The sequence below is a fragment of the Rhea americana genome, unplaced genomic scaffold (assembly GCF_003343005.1).
Source record: "Rhea americana isolate MKP2758 unplaced genomic scaffold, rheAme1 scaffold_4, whole genome shotgun sequence".
NCBI lineage: Eukaryota > Metazoa > Chordata > Aves > Rheiformes > Rheidae > Rhea > Rhea americana.
In genome coordinates, this window is record NW_028186534.1 from 1,201,039 (window position 1) to 1,216,067 (window position 15,029).

At 41.9% G+C, this 15,029-nt stretch overlaps 1 protein-coding gene across 1 annotated transcript in view; it reads left to right on the forward strand.

The window, feature by feature from the left end:
- PTPRT (protein tyrosine phosphatase receptor type T) overlaps positions 1-15,029 on the forward strand; it is a 458,251-nt gene that overhangs the window by 415,119 nt on the left and 28,103 nt on the right. Inside the window, exons 20-21 of the mRNA XM_085313918.1 lie at positions 6,531-6,718; positions 12,406-12,493. Coding sequence (XP_085170044.1) covers positions 6,531-6,718; positions 12,406-12,493 — 276 coding nt within the window. The remainder of the gene's footprint in view (positions 1-6,530; positions 6,719-12,405; positions 12,494-15,029) is intronic.

Genomic DNA, 15,029 nt, shown 5'->3' on the forward strand with positions numbered 1-15,029 from the left:
ACATGTCCTCAGTTCCACCTGAGCTGACCAGCTAGAGGTGCTATGGAGCAGCCCTGAGCTTTGGGCAAATTTCTGTCCTGTGATTTGGACAAATGAGAGCTGGGAACTGACATTCTGGCTTGTCAGACAGATTCACAAGACATTGGATAATGCTGTTTAATAAACAAGATCAGCAAATAAGCAAAATAAGTTTATTTTTTGAAATTAATTAATAACTGTTCCTGGGAAGTAAGAAGTGATGTTAAAAAGGGCCTCAGTCATCCCCCCCCCCCACCAACACACTTGGGCTCTGCCTGCAGTTCGGCGCTGTTCCCCTCTGTTACACCTTCTGCTAATAAATGTTCTGGATTTGCAATCGCAGATGACTCCCAAGACTTGGCTGTGGCATGATTTGTTGATAGTAAGATACAGAGGATATTTTTTTGCCTCTGCCTCATCCTCTGCTTGATTAATACTCTTCTATGTAATGGATGTTTTTAGCTGTATGATTTTGTTGACAAGTCTGGATTTAAATGGTTTGCACAGGAATCTTTGCTAGGGAAGTGAATGCTTACTGTGAATGAAGGAAGTAGATTTCTCTGTTTTTATTATTTCAATAAGACCCATGTTGTACAAGTAATGTAAAGCCTGAACAGGTAGTGCAGACTTCAGAGGTTGTTCTTAGAGAAAATGTGTGTGGTCAGGAGCTCCAGAAGACATTGAGCAAACATCCTCAGGGCAGATTTTTCAGAGGAAGCAGTATGTCCTTCCCTTGCATCCATTAACATCTTTTGTCAGTCCATAAAGGCATTTCCCCGTGCCATTTCACCTGCTCAGAAGGCTCCCTGCAGCAAAGGTCCCTGCCTGCCAGAGAGCCCAAGGACTCCGTCGCTTCGGAGTTCCTTGCACACAGCTCACTGTCATGAAGTCGCACACAAAGCCTGGCTTGCACTTGGAAACGCATGGAGATTTGCCCTAGATTTCTCTCTTCCTTGGACAGGATGGAATTTTGTGCYTGACCAATCTGCTAGGGGTTTATCTACAACCATATTGTTGAAGAACTAGAAAGGGATTAAGAAACTGATATTGCTGCATTAGTGAGTCTCACCATTACTGACTTTTTTTTTTTTAATTGAGGGATAAGTTATTTTTAAGCAATGGACATTTAAAAATCCACGACTTGTTCTGTTTGATAGTATCTGTAGCCTCCCAGGCCATGCCAGCCGCTAAGGAGCTGTAGGAGAGGCCTTTGGATCAGTTCAGTGTGCTAACATTGACCTRCAGCAGAGCAAGCAGCTGAGGAGCATGCTGTTGCCAAATACAGGGGCTATTACTAGAGCTGAACTTCTCTCAAAATGTTCCTGAGAGGCTGCGTATGACCACACAACTCAGGAAAACTTTACCTTCCAGTCTTTAGTGACTGCTGGTTTGTGTGCTGTTTTGAAGTTGTCAGCAGTTTTTAGCTAATGGCTTCATTGACCTACTGCTCTGTGTTTTAGATAGATCTGACAACTTCTTTTCACCTTGGAGGCAAAGAGAAATTTGGCTTGGTGAGGGTCCACATGTTTGATGAGCTGCAGTTACACATGTGTGCCTAGCAATCCTAAGGCTTGCCCACATCACCAGAGCACCTTCCCTGCATCTTTAAGGGGGGTTCTTCTTTGCTATCTGATGAAAAGAATGTACATAATTTGTGTTTTTTGTAGGATTGGAATACAGCTCTCTGTAAGCTGATGACCAAGTGACTCTTTAAAATCTCTTAAAAATCTAGAGAAAATAAATTTCTCCAGCTTTTTCTTTTTTTTTTTTTTTTTATCATACGCATGCAGCTTGTTCAGAGCATTTGAAACAAAAGATGCATCCTCTGCTTTCTGTCAAACATGATGTCAGGAGGCTTTTTGCTAAGGAACATGCCTTGTGTAGCTAAATTGGAGTTATTAGACAAACGATGGTTTGACTCCGGTTTGCCATACAACTGCTTGTGTTGTGTGTACCATATTACCTTAGAGCTGAGTATTTGTTATACAGTAAAGCCTTGATGTGCACGTAAAAGCAAATTAATCTTCCAAGTACCACTGCATCCCTAGTGTAATGGGAAGAGATGTTAGCCGTGCTGTAGCCATCCTTGGAAGATGTCAAATAATTGACAACTCTTACTCTAGTAGAGAGAGATTGGATATGTGTGTAATTAAATCCATCACAAACACCACTCAGAATATAATTTATTTTGTGCAGAGAATGTCTTATCATGTTACACACTTGCCAAGGCTAAGAGAATAAAAGTATAAACAGACATGATAGGCCTGTTCTTGCAGAAGCACAATGAGTTCGTGGATATTGAAGCAAAAGTTTTGAAAGAAACTTCATGTATTCAAGCTCACGCATCAGTGCAGCATCACTTTGGTTGCTTGAGGCATAGATTGTTTTTTTTCCTAAAGACAACATCAAAATGCGTATATGTGTGTAGATATCTATCTTTCAGACTAACAAAACTATGTTTGTGAAACAAGATAATGTGTATGAAAGGATCTAAAGTTTCAATCCCAAAAGCTGCGCGGGGTGAACAGGTCCCTTCTCAGCAGCCTTACGGGAACATTGCATAGCGGTCTGGCCRTACACAGCAAATGCAGACCTGCAAATCTAATTTTCCAGCTGTTTTTCATCATCTCCATGACATCTATGGAGGATTTTATCAGCTTTTCTCTGGAGGCAGATGCATGTATTTTGCTTGTCTGGGTAGCAAGGAAAGTTTATAATAGAAGGTGATGTAGCAGCAGGCAGGCAATAATATCCCACCCTCAGGTTACTCATCAAAGAGGGAAGATGCCATCTATCTGTACTTGGCTGGAGCTTTTTCAGCACACGCTTCTCTGCTGTGTTTCTCCTGGCGGAGCTGGACCTCACGGTTTGCTTCAGCACGTTTATCRTTATTTTTCCAGCAAAGGAGAGTGCCACAGAAGTATAATTTCATAAGCAGGGAGAGCTTGTGGAAAATAAATGTGTAGCTGAGGTTTTTTTTGAATTTGATTATCTGCACTTGCACCCCTAAATTAATAAGCTGAGATGCCTGAAGAGTTTCACAATTAGGCTAGTTTAGGGAAGCCAGTCACTGTTTTTTAATATGCCTTAAGCAGAACTTGAGGACATTGTGTGACCTACTAGGCTCATAATTAAAGTGCTGGCTTCCAGAAATGAAAAAAATCTGCATTGGCGATGGACATCTTGGTATGGGGAGCAAGAGTGCGACACCAAAATTGTTACCAAACAAGCCGACAAAATATTTTACTGTTGCAGCCGCTAATACTAGAAGTGAGGTAAACAGCATGTTTACAGCAACATACCAAATACCTGTTTTATTTACAGCTCCACAAGAGCAGCTTTGGAAAATTGCAGATAGTTTTAGGAAGGAAGTGGAGCTCTGAACAGTTTGCCTTAGTGAGACTTCAGAAGCTCTGAATTGATTTACTTTATCAAAGAGAAATTGAATAAGTGATTTGATCAGCACCTGCATGGGTCAAGATTTCAGATACTCAGGGGGCTCTTTAATCTAGCTACGAGTAGGTAGAGTAAGAGTCAGCGCTTGGAAATTGAAGCTAAACAAAGTCAACTTGCAATGAAGTTGAGTGTGAAACAGTGCAAGTTTTGAGGTTGGAATGGAATCATCATTTGAAAAGTTTGGATGTGTTTCCCAAAACTGTGTTCTGCCTTTAGTATTCAGTGGAATTTCATGGTTTGTGTTCCTATCAGCAGAACTAGCCCTTATGACTAAGAATATGGTGTGCATATGAAATGTGATCCAAAAAATCTGATACATGGTTTTCTATGTTTAGTAGTTTCTCAGTGTTGTTGTGAATTATTTTCAAAAATATCTGTTTTCTGATTGGTTTTTCTCACTGGAAACTCATATAAGGCACAATTTTTTTAGAGGTACTGTCAAAACTGTAGGCCAGTTTGTCTTACACACTCATCCATATTTGCAAGAAACGGGGGGAGGGTGTCTGCGAGAAGGGGGAAGGAGAGGAGGCCGTATGGAAAATTAACTGTGACTCACCCTAAGTGCCACAATTAAACCAGAAGTCAGATTTTGCTGAGGGGCTGCTATTTTCGTTGTCTTTCCAGTAATAACAGTGCCAGACGAAGCAAAATGTGTTTTATTGCCGCAAGCTGCAGGAAAAGTAAAGCCAGTTCTAAGCCCTCGAAAAGCTCTTTCGGTTGGTTGTCCCGGTGAGATATCAGTTTGCTGCTACCTCTGCTGCTACCCTGCTCTTTGAATTGTTCACAAAATTGCCGTAAACAGCCCATCTTGAGCGACGGTGCAGTGCCTTGCTCGAGTGCCTCATTAACCATGCTGAGGTTCATGCTCACGGCATGATTAGATGGAGACGGAACAATATGTTTCTTGCATTGGGTTTTATTAGCAGAACATATGAGCGCGAGGCTCACCTCGTGCATAGTAATTTGTCTCCATAAAAGCCCCTCAGATTTTTCCTTGGCCCAGATAAAAAGCTTGCGGCAAGACTCGACAGCCAGCCTGAGTTAGTGCAAATGCCGAGCTTGGGTTCTCTTTTGGGGAGCGCGCAGGAGCTGGTYGGGACGCGTTTGTCACAGAAATCCAGAGGAGCTGATCATCTTCTTGCTTTTGACTCTCGGTTTGTCCTGGGGTTGAGCATAGGGTGACCTAGATCGTGTGGTGCTGGTTTGGGTTTTGGTTTTTTGAGTAGAAACACTTAGCTAAGAAGCAAAGCGAAGGAAGTTATTCTGCAAGGGGGAGAGGAGGCACACTTCTGCCTTTCACCTCTCCCTGTGAAACCRTTGAAGGGTGAGAGCCAAGTAGACCAGAATTAAAGGATCTGATGAAGAGAGAAATTAGTAATTGCCTGTGAAGGAGCTGACTGATCTGAGCTACATTTTACAAGTAGCCTGTGCTCTATGTGTGCCCTTACCATATTAGCACTAGAACCGTACATTAGTTTTAAAATTTCCTCCCAAAATAGGGATATCATAATGTTTTTTAATTGGGGCTGATAAAAAATGTGGCATTACATGTAGGTTCCTCAGAGAAGCCAGTTGTGAAATTGGGTTTGTATTAAACCTAATGATGGAAAATTAAGCATAGTACGTCTGTCGGAAATGGTCCGCGATAAAAATCTTCTCTTTTCCATTACAGGAGGTTAATAGGGAATAGGGGAGGAAAGATGCACTGGGAAAGCGAATCCAACTAGGGGAATTAATAAGCCTTGAAATTCCCTCTGTTCTGAGTTCTCACACTGTCATTAGTCGGAGCATTAGGGATGATTATACAAATGCTTTGAACGTTACTCTTCCTTAAATTTCAAATTTATTCACGTTTTGTATGCGAGAGTTGCTTTGGTTTAGAGAGTTACAGCTCTACCTTTGAGCATCACAGGAATTTGAGCATTTATGAGAACATAGGCTTCAAAAATTTATTTATTCTTTATCCCTTCTAAAACGTGACTGTAGAGCTGCTGACATAGGATGGTGTTCAGGCTTTCACCTTGTTCAGTAAAGCTGCTGTAAGGATTGAGCCATCCGTACTCAATCTTCGCATTTTTTGAACAACTGGAAGAAGGTATCTCTTGTGTTTACTAATATGCTGCTATTTGGTAAGACCAGAAAGAATTGATGCAGAAGGCCTGTATCAGCCAAGGAGTCTATGCATCTTCGATCCCCGTAATAGTATGAAAAGGTTCATTTGGCCAACCACTGGAATTTGGGCAACTGCGGTAGATAAGAGACTAAATTTTGCATTTAATCCGAGTTTCTCTTGTTAAATATTGTGACAGTCAATTGTTTGCTCATTTAAATTCTTTACCATTACTCAGTCCTCGAGGGATATTGTGTTATATGTTTAGAGTTTTGCTAGGGATATGGGAAGCTGCAATTTCCATCTATATAGTGATACAGCTTTTTAAATCCATTTCTATAGAAAAGGAACTTCTGTTGTTAAGTTTACAAATCTGAAATTTAAGTTTCTGCATGCAAGATAACTGTATTTGTGTGCTATTTTATTCTTGCTGCTAATGCTACATCTTCATATTTGATTTATAAATTTTAGGCCTGGGTTTGAAATGCTTACAATTTGTTCCCTGCTAAACGGCCCCTCTGAGTTATCTCCCGTTGTACGCCCCGAATCCCTCTTGAATATCTTGCTCATCTGTCCCTACTGCTCAGTCATGTTCTTTGCAGGTTTGTGGCGAAAGGTATGTAACTGGAGCAGAGTCCTTACGCAGAGCTCTCACTTAAAATATGTGCTATTTCACTATATATAGACTTACATCGTCATTATATCTGATGGACTGTTTGCTCTGTTCCCACCTCTTTTGAGTTTGCCTCCTTGACTCAAAAACTATTTCGAGCATGACGTAGCCTCTCAGGCAGCCGTAGACACATGTGTTTATTTCTTTACTTTCTTTTGACGTCACCGGCCTATGGGGTGGTGGAAAAAAAAAAAAAAAAAAACAAATGGAGCAAGAATGAGTGGAAATAACAGATAGGTGAAAGCTTGTTTTGCCTCCCTGTCTTTAAAACAGACAGTAGCCATGGAGAGATGACGCAGCCAACTCTGACTATCCAGACCCATCCGTACCGGAGCTGCGAGCCGGTGGAAATGTCCTACCCCCGGGGGCAGTTCCAGCCAGCCATCCGCGTGGCCGACCTGCTGCAGCACATCACCCAGATGAAGCGAGGCCAGGGCTATGGATTTAAAGAGGAGTATGAGGTGAGAGGAATGCTCGCTCACGCTGCTAAAGAGAGAAGTTGCAGTCGCAACTAAGGCTGGATGCTTGGGAGGGGAGGATAACTATTTTTTCTGAATTCATTTACCTTCTTAATCCTTCCTTCATCTTATTTCTGTTTATGAGGCTGGGCTTTCATAGCGGTAGCGATCTCTGACAGTCTTCTGTTTCCTGGGTCTGAAGAAAAGCTGTTTACTATTGCAGAAGGAGACCAACATCATGTTCTTCCGTTAGCATGTGCCCTCTCTCCTGTAAAGGGCAGGTAGTAAATATTTAGCAGATGCTGAACTCCGTGAAGGGTTTGGAGGTCCTTAGTCCCATTCTTAGCTACAGCAGTGCAAACCAGGCTCTAAGAAAAGGAAGGGTTTTGGCTTTAGCTTTCTCTCTGTTCTAGCCCCAAATACTCTGCAGCAATTCATCACATTAAACAACAGCTTAATTGCCTGCACGCAGGACTGTAAAAGCAAAGCCAGGAACCTTGTGTAGCTGAAACGATGATGGAGTTGTCCCATATGTTCAAACCTCAGACTCGGAGTATGTTCGACTGACCTGCTCTTCCAGCTCCAATGTGAAAAGAGGCCACAAGCAGGCTGGGAAAAAAAAAAAAAAAAAAAAAAAGCCCCAAAAGCTGGAATGGTCAGGAACATAACCTACATAACCTGAAAGCAGAGACAAGAAGAAACATGGCATCGGGGCAGTTGAAAGAGAGTATACATTTAGAGGGGGACAGAACAGAAGAGGGAAATATTATCAAACATATCTGAGACTTAGCTGTAGTGAGTGATAATGATAATGAGTGAAATAAGCTTGTGGGAAGGCATTAAGTAATAATACGCATGGTTGCACTAAAACTATTTAAAAATAACATAACAGCTGTGAAAAATACGTAATTTAATGAAAGCAGCTCACTTTTTAACCCTGCCTATACAAGTCCGTGGGGTTTGTCTCTCTGGTGCTGGTTCATGCTGCTGTTGAGAGACAGTCTTTTCCTGGCTGTCAGTGAATATTTTTTGATCAGGTGGCATAAAAAACTGCCATAACAAATGTTTCTAGAAGCTGTATGTTACCAGGGTCTAGTCACTCATGCCCCCAATTAAACTATCAATACAAAGAGCTGTGTTTAATAATGAAAAGAGTAGTAATTCTCATAGAGGATTTGCTTAGCTCCCCTCCTTAGCCTCCACTTCCATGAATAGAATCATGGAATCAGTAAGGTTGGAAGGGACCTCTGGAGATCATCTAGTCCAACCTCCCTGCTCACAGGGTCACCTAGAGCATGTTAGACAGGGTTGCATCCGGGCAGGCCTTGAATATCTCCAGAGAAGAAGACTCCACAGCCTCTCTGGGCAGCCTGTTCCAGTGCTCTGTCACTCTCACCCAAAACTGCATGCAGCTCACTTACAGATGCCATAAGATCTAGTTCTTGATGTTCAAAAAGAAAACAGGTGCTGGCATATATGTAATTTTCTGGCACTGGCTTTGGTAATTATCAAAATAACACATTAGCATGAAAAATGTCAATGCAACTTTCAGCTCCACAAGTTCTGCCTTTTGCAGAAAGTGCTATCCACATATGTATGTAATGATGATGACATTATATAGATTTGCATAATTCCTTTCTTTACAAGAAATAGCCTGGAGAATTCTGAAATCACACGCAACAGCCTACCCTTCAATCAGAGGTAATTATCTTAAATGGCAGTCATTTTAGGTGGTGGAATTTGGCGTGCAGAACATGGGATGCAGGAAGCACTTCAGCTCCACTTCTCAACCACAAATAGCAATACCACAATTTTAGGGAGGATGTTGGAGGTCGTTAAAATTCGTGGAAGGTAGCAAGGGTAGTTTTAAGTTGGCAGAAAGCAACCTCTCATACTGGAATCTGGAAGAACAGAAAACCTGTTTTGCAAAATGTTTGGTAAGATCTTTAATAAGAAACAACCTAAAGCTTTGCTTTATGTCTCTTTTAAAATGTATTTTCATAAGCTGGTATCAGTGTGTCTTCCAAATATGTTTTTTTTAAAGGAGTTGGTTTTCTCCTTCGTTGGCAAACTACTAGCATAAATTACAGCTTATTTAGTGACGTTACCAAAGAGACTATCACACGTGGCAGTCTCTCATCTCTGCCCATTCCCACATCTTGAAGCTACCAAGGAATTACACCTCATGTTTGTTTGAAAAATACCTTCACCTCTGTAACATTAGAGCAAAGGTAGCATATTTTACCAAGGGCATCCAGAGGAATATTCCCGGATCCTGTAGCTCATGCACAGCTGCGGACGCAGGTAAAAGCCAGGGTGTGACCATGTGCCCGCTGTCGCTGTTAGTGCGAGGCGATGCCGAACCTGTATGCGCAGACGTGGGCATCCCTGGGGAGGTTATTTGGGATGTGCCTGCCATACCTGTGGCCAGAATGTGACAAAGTGTGGCCTAGGTGCAAACCTTTAAGCAGGACTTGTTCACGTGTCACYAGTTCATTTTTCAGCGCCTACCGACTCTGATTTGTTGCGAGCTACTAGACTAGTCCTAGATTTACTGTGAGCACCGATTACCTGCTATGGAGATAATAAGCTTAAGCCTCCAAACTCATTTTCGAATATGATTTAGGATGTCATCAAAGTGCATTCCTCCTGCCGCGTAGCTGAGATYGTTCAGTTACTTGGGTTTTCGCAGCTCCTTCCTCAAGCATTTTAGCACTGACAGTCTGCGGCATATCAAAGGGAACGTCTCGATCTTAACCCCTTCCCTTCTGAGGGGCTGCACATCCTCTCTCTGGTCTGAAGACTAGATCCTGCAAGGGAGAGGGCTGCGTGGCAGGGCCTGAGCAGAGCAGCAACGCTTGCAAGTGATGCTGTTGCCAAAGGCTTTACGGAGTCAAACTGCAGCACTGGGACGGATGAGTACAAATGAAGGACTCAAGGCGTCTTCCTTAAATGAAAAACAAACAGCAAACTCGCCAAATGCATCCATTGGAAATTTAAATTGGTTTGYGCTAAGCCTCAATTTAATGCGAGCACTTTGGTCACATTTGGGCTGCGATGCTTAAAAGCCTGATTGAGATGAAGCTGACTTCTTTTAGAGAACCCCCCTGTCATTTCAGACAAAAATTAGATCCATTTAGTCCAAAAGCATCATTATAACATGCATTCCACAACTGGGAAGATGATATAAATTTTTCAAAACTTCTGTAGCAGAATAAAAGTAAGAAAAGCCTAAGAACTGAGTTGAGACTTTTGAACACTGGAATATTGCAGTTTACAAATCAAGCAACAACAAAAAAAATATTTACTGCAGGAAGCTTAAGAATATAAAATAAGGAGCAAAGAAAAGATACTTGGATGATCCATGCTGGTTTACCCATGCTGATAATGCAGAGARAAACAGAAATATTACCCCTGTTTGATAGCATATAAATGTTTATTTTACACTCCGAGATTCAAGGGATGAAACTTCAGGTGTGCCCCTCTTTTTCTGGATGCAGTAGAATTATAAGTGATATTCTTGCCTTTGTGTTTCTGCTGCAGTTTCAGCTCTTGGTGCTGCATTTTTGGTGATCTCACTGAAGAGCTGCTGCTGTACCACCTGTGCACGTGCAGTTATTCCAGTTTGTTCATCTGCTGTGCATAAAAGTGGTGGAATAAGCTACCCTTTTGCAAAGGGAGTATGTATTCATCAGCTGCCAGAAGGACACCCTATCTCTTCCAAAAGAGATGGATAGTTTGGTGCAAAGTAGAGATTTTGGTGTTTCTTGAGATGAACATTCGCAGACTTTTTGTTAAATCTTCGGAGGCTGTATCAGCCAAGTATCAAAACACCAATTTCAGGGGAGAAGTTCATGTTTAAGTCATGTGACAGGACCCAGGATTTATTGGGCCTGGATGGATTTTCTTTGGCCAAGATAGACTTCCGTGTGCATGGCAGTGATGAGAGAGAACTTTTCTTTTCAGATGTCTGTGATTGCATGTCTAATGACTGCTGCCATTCACTGGTCAATCTGCTACAACTCAATATTAGTAGTAGAAAAAATAAGGCACCTTTTTCCTCAATCTTTGAAGATGAAAATGAACCTACCTCACCTCTTTTCTTTTATTCAGGGATTTTTTTTTTGTGCGCTTGTACTTTTTTTTGTGGAGGAGATGAAATGCTATTTGGAAACAGCTGTCTGTGAAAGGAAATACGTGTGTGATCAAAGCCCTCACCAATTATGGAGTTATTACTCTTTCTCCTGGGCTTTTGAATAGGAGCTCACTGTCCTGGCTTTTGTTGACGATGCTCAGGGCAGCATTGCGGTGCCTGACATTTTCCAGCCTCAAACCCCTTTGGGGGGAATTCACCATGATCTGGTGTGCCAGGGCGTTGCTTGTATTAAGTTTAATTGTAATAACGTCAGTGTTGTAGATCGTAAGAATCGTGTCCCTCCGCTATTGCATTCAGGCACTATAATAGACCTAGATGGCTCATGAAGATGCAGATAAATTCATTTTCCGGTAGAGCTATGTCAAACTACCTGCTGCTAGCTAAGGACGATATGATTCTGCAATGAATGCATTATAAAAACCCATTATTCCTTAGGGATTATAAGTAATACAATTTGTGACATTGCGGTTGTTTTTAGCAAGATAGGATCACATTAGGGAGGAGATCTTGGAAGAGGCAGATCTGCAGAAAAAAAATTGATGGAAGCTATTCTTTTTCTCAYCTATGTTTTCAATGCAAATAAACGTTCGGGTTGGCTACGGTGAACGACAGCTGTCTTCCGATTGTGACTTTCCTTCCGTCACACCTGGAACAGGATCCAGCAGCTTTGGCTGCATTGATCTACTTGTATTGACCTCCCCAATGATCCTGAGAGATCCCGGAGGGGGATCGTCCTGTTCATGGCCACATCCCAAGGAAGATGAGACCATCCTCCAGCTCGGTCCCGAAACAGCTGCCTTTTTCCTGGCTCTGGCTTTAAGATCCTCCTCAGCATGACTCAAGGGGAGAGTGTGGCTCATTTGGTTTTATTCAGCATAGTTACAGGACCAAGCTGGAGAAGCTTTGTTTGCTACCAGGGTTTCCTTGCCCCATCCTTTTGCCTCTAAAAGGGTAGATTTTAGGATAACAACCATTTATTTTTACAGCCTGTATGTTTTACCTCCTTTTGCCTCCCTTCCATAGAAATGATTCAACACACTGCATTTTTTTTTCTTAAAGAAAAACAACCAGGTTTGTGTTGTGTGATTAACGAAGACTTGCATCACCCTTTTGTTAAAATAGAAATAGGTGAAACCACTATATCTGTTTTCAACTAAAGTATCAAAGACTGAGCCCGGTGTTTCAGCGTTCTGGGTTTTCTCGGAGGTATGGGTGTGAAATCTCTGCAGATCCAATTCTGCAGGGGAAATGCAGCTTGACCTGGGACTGTACAGCCAGAACAAATTTGTCGGCTTCTTACGAGTCTCAGGTTGCAGGAGGGAAATGATTCTTAGCCAGCAAAAGCGCAAAGATGCAAATGGTCTGCACCAGGCTCTGCTTTTTGCATTATTAGCTGTGCCCTTTCCAAGCTGTGGTTGCTTGGGCGACCACTGAATTATGCAGTGCCTTTATTTCTGCCCTGCTGTGTCATGTTAATCCACCTGAAGGCACTGGCCAGATTTTTATAAACCCTCCACTGTTGTTTATTTTGCAGGCACTACCTGAGGGGCAGACAGCATCCTGGGATACAGCCAAGGAAGACGAAAATCGCAATAAGAATCGATACGGAAACATAATCTCCTGTAGGTGTAAATTCACATTGAATTGAGCTTCCTGTATGAGTTTATAAGCAATTTGTGAGAAAGGGTATGTTTGAGAACCTCACTAAAAAACCGGCACACGGTGTCATGCATTCACTGTTTGCTGCAGGCTATGTTCCTTTCTGTGGTTTTTTGTTTTACATGTTTTCATTGTTTTACATTTGTTGTACATGTCTTCACAGTTACATATTTATGAGTTCTGTCAGTTTAGGTTTAACATTTGCAGTTTAAGGGCTAAATCCTCTTGTCAGGTTTCCGTGATGGATCATGATACCCATTACCCATGGGTGCTGTTACTACATAGCACAGAATTTTCCGCACCCCAAATGGGAGCAGGGCAAATGGAAATGAAGCTGTATCAGATTTTTAGATACGGCTCAGAGACAGGGTTTTCTCTTTGCTCGAGGACTGGTAACCAGTAGAGCACTTGCTGCTTGTCTGCAGAGGGCTGCTTGGTTTTGTAGGGCAAGCTTTGATTCTGCTTCATAATCCCAGTGAGGCTGTTGAAAGTGCACTAAATGCTCCTGTGTTTTCTTTCTTTCAATAAGCGATTACTGTTGCAGTTACAGGGACAYGAATATATTGTAGAATGGCAGGGCAGGGAAGGACTCCATAAAAACATTTAGGACAGTCGTGCAGTCATATTCTCCAAGTCAGGACTAGCTCCGCCACTGTCATTTTTATCAGATGTTTGTGAAGCCTCTTGCTGAAGATCTCCAAAGTTGAGTTTTTCAYAAGCTCTTCAGGCAGCTTAGCCCAGCGTGTTGTTATTCCCATGATGACTGGAGGGGGGAGGTGTCAGAAATCATTCATTTTAAGGGCTGCTGGGCAGCTGCAAATTAAATAACTGAGACCAGAGGACAAGAAATAAGAACCTAAATGGATGCACCATAGGTTTATAGGACGGTGTAGATATATGGAACACTGTTCTAAATAAGAGCAAAAACAAGTCACAGAGAGTGATATATTTAGTACTGTATTTTTCCCCAAGGTAAAAATATATTCCCTGTAGAACAAACAGACTTTGCTAAAGGGATAAAATGGRAGGGAACAGAGTCAGTGTGGCACATTAGGAATCGTTGTGCACACTTGGTCACAAACAAAAGTGATCTCATACATTTCTTAACTTTCCTCTGTTTCTTTTATGATCTGAAAGAAGTGATTTCATGTTTCAGGGCCATGGAATAGAGCAAATCAGTTCAGAGACCTCATAGTAAAGGTGAATAATTCTAGAATTGAAGGTCAGAAATTTAGCGTCTCTGATTTGATCTCATTTCTTCTGCTAGCTTTCTGTGCTGCTTGTGAGCTGGTCACCAGCACCTTCTGTCTTTGTTTCTTCATGTGAAAGATGAAACTAATAATACTTGGATTATTAGCGTAAAAATATGTCCCTTGACTGTCAAAAGGCTTGGCCTCTCTGTAAGCTTCCTTTGTAGAGAGGTGCCACTAAGCAGTGGTTCAACCTAGCCGTCTCGATGATTAGCTTAGATTAAGTTAGTCTTGAGTGAGATGAATCTTCCATCTAACAACTACATGTTATTTTGAAGAAGGAAGTGCCTTAGTATGGTATAAGGAAGAGCACAGGAAAGACTCTTTGTTTCTTTGTGTGACTTTGAAGAGGTAGTTGGTGTAATGTAAAAGTGGAGGTGAAAAGAGACAASATCGTGTACAATAGTCATCATCTAATTTAGGTTGAAAGTGGCCACAAAAATTGAACTCCAAGTGAAATGCATGAGAAGGAATTAAGGAAGCAAAATCAAGCAAGATAAACGGGGCATGACCCGGAGGGAAGGTGTTCACAAAGATGAATTGTTGTCTGACAGAGAGTGATGCTTGCCTTCTAGCTGTAAATATAAATACAGTGGGAATATGGATAGGATTTGATGTGCTTGTAAAAGGAAATGCGGAACATAATCAAAGCTAACAAGAGGTGTCTGCACAATATAAAGCATGAGAATAGAAGCTCGAGTCAGAGGGCTGTTGGAAAAGATTTCAGAGTGAGGTGGAGAGGAAGATAGGTAAGAAAAGCAAAGGTTGTAAAAGAGAGGAAGGAGGCCTAAGACTTTAAGTTAAATAGCAAGGTTGGATGAGTTTTATTCCCTTCAAATATATGTGAAATAAAGCGTTTGAGGAGGAGACAGTAGCCCATCTAAAAGACAGCAAGGAGAGTTTAGTAACGCGTAGTGAACCGTGATAAAGTGAAATGGAAGGAAAGCATGTCTTCTCTTGGATGAGACTRGGGAGAAAGGAGAAATGATGCCTAAGAAAGTGGGGGGAAGCTTTTAGCAGACATTTTTTGAAACCAGTGGGAAACTTGTCAGTGATGCCATGGGCTATGTTCTGAGCCTAACCTTACATTCATGTCTCCTTTACTAAAGGGGTAAAATGGGAGGGAACAGTGTGGCACATTAAGAGTTGTTGTGCACACCTGGTCACAAGCAAAGGCGATCCAGGCATTTAGACCGTTAAGTTAGGGGACATAAATTCATGCGTGGAGCACTCCTGACGTGRACCAAAC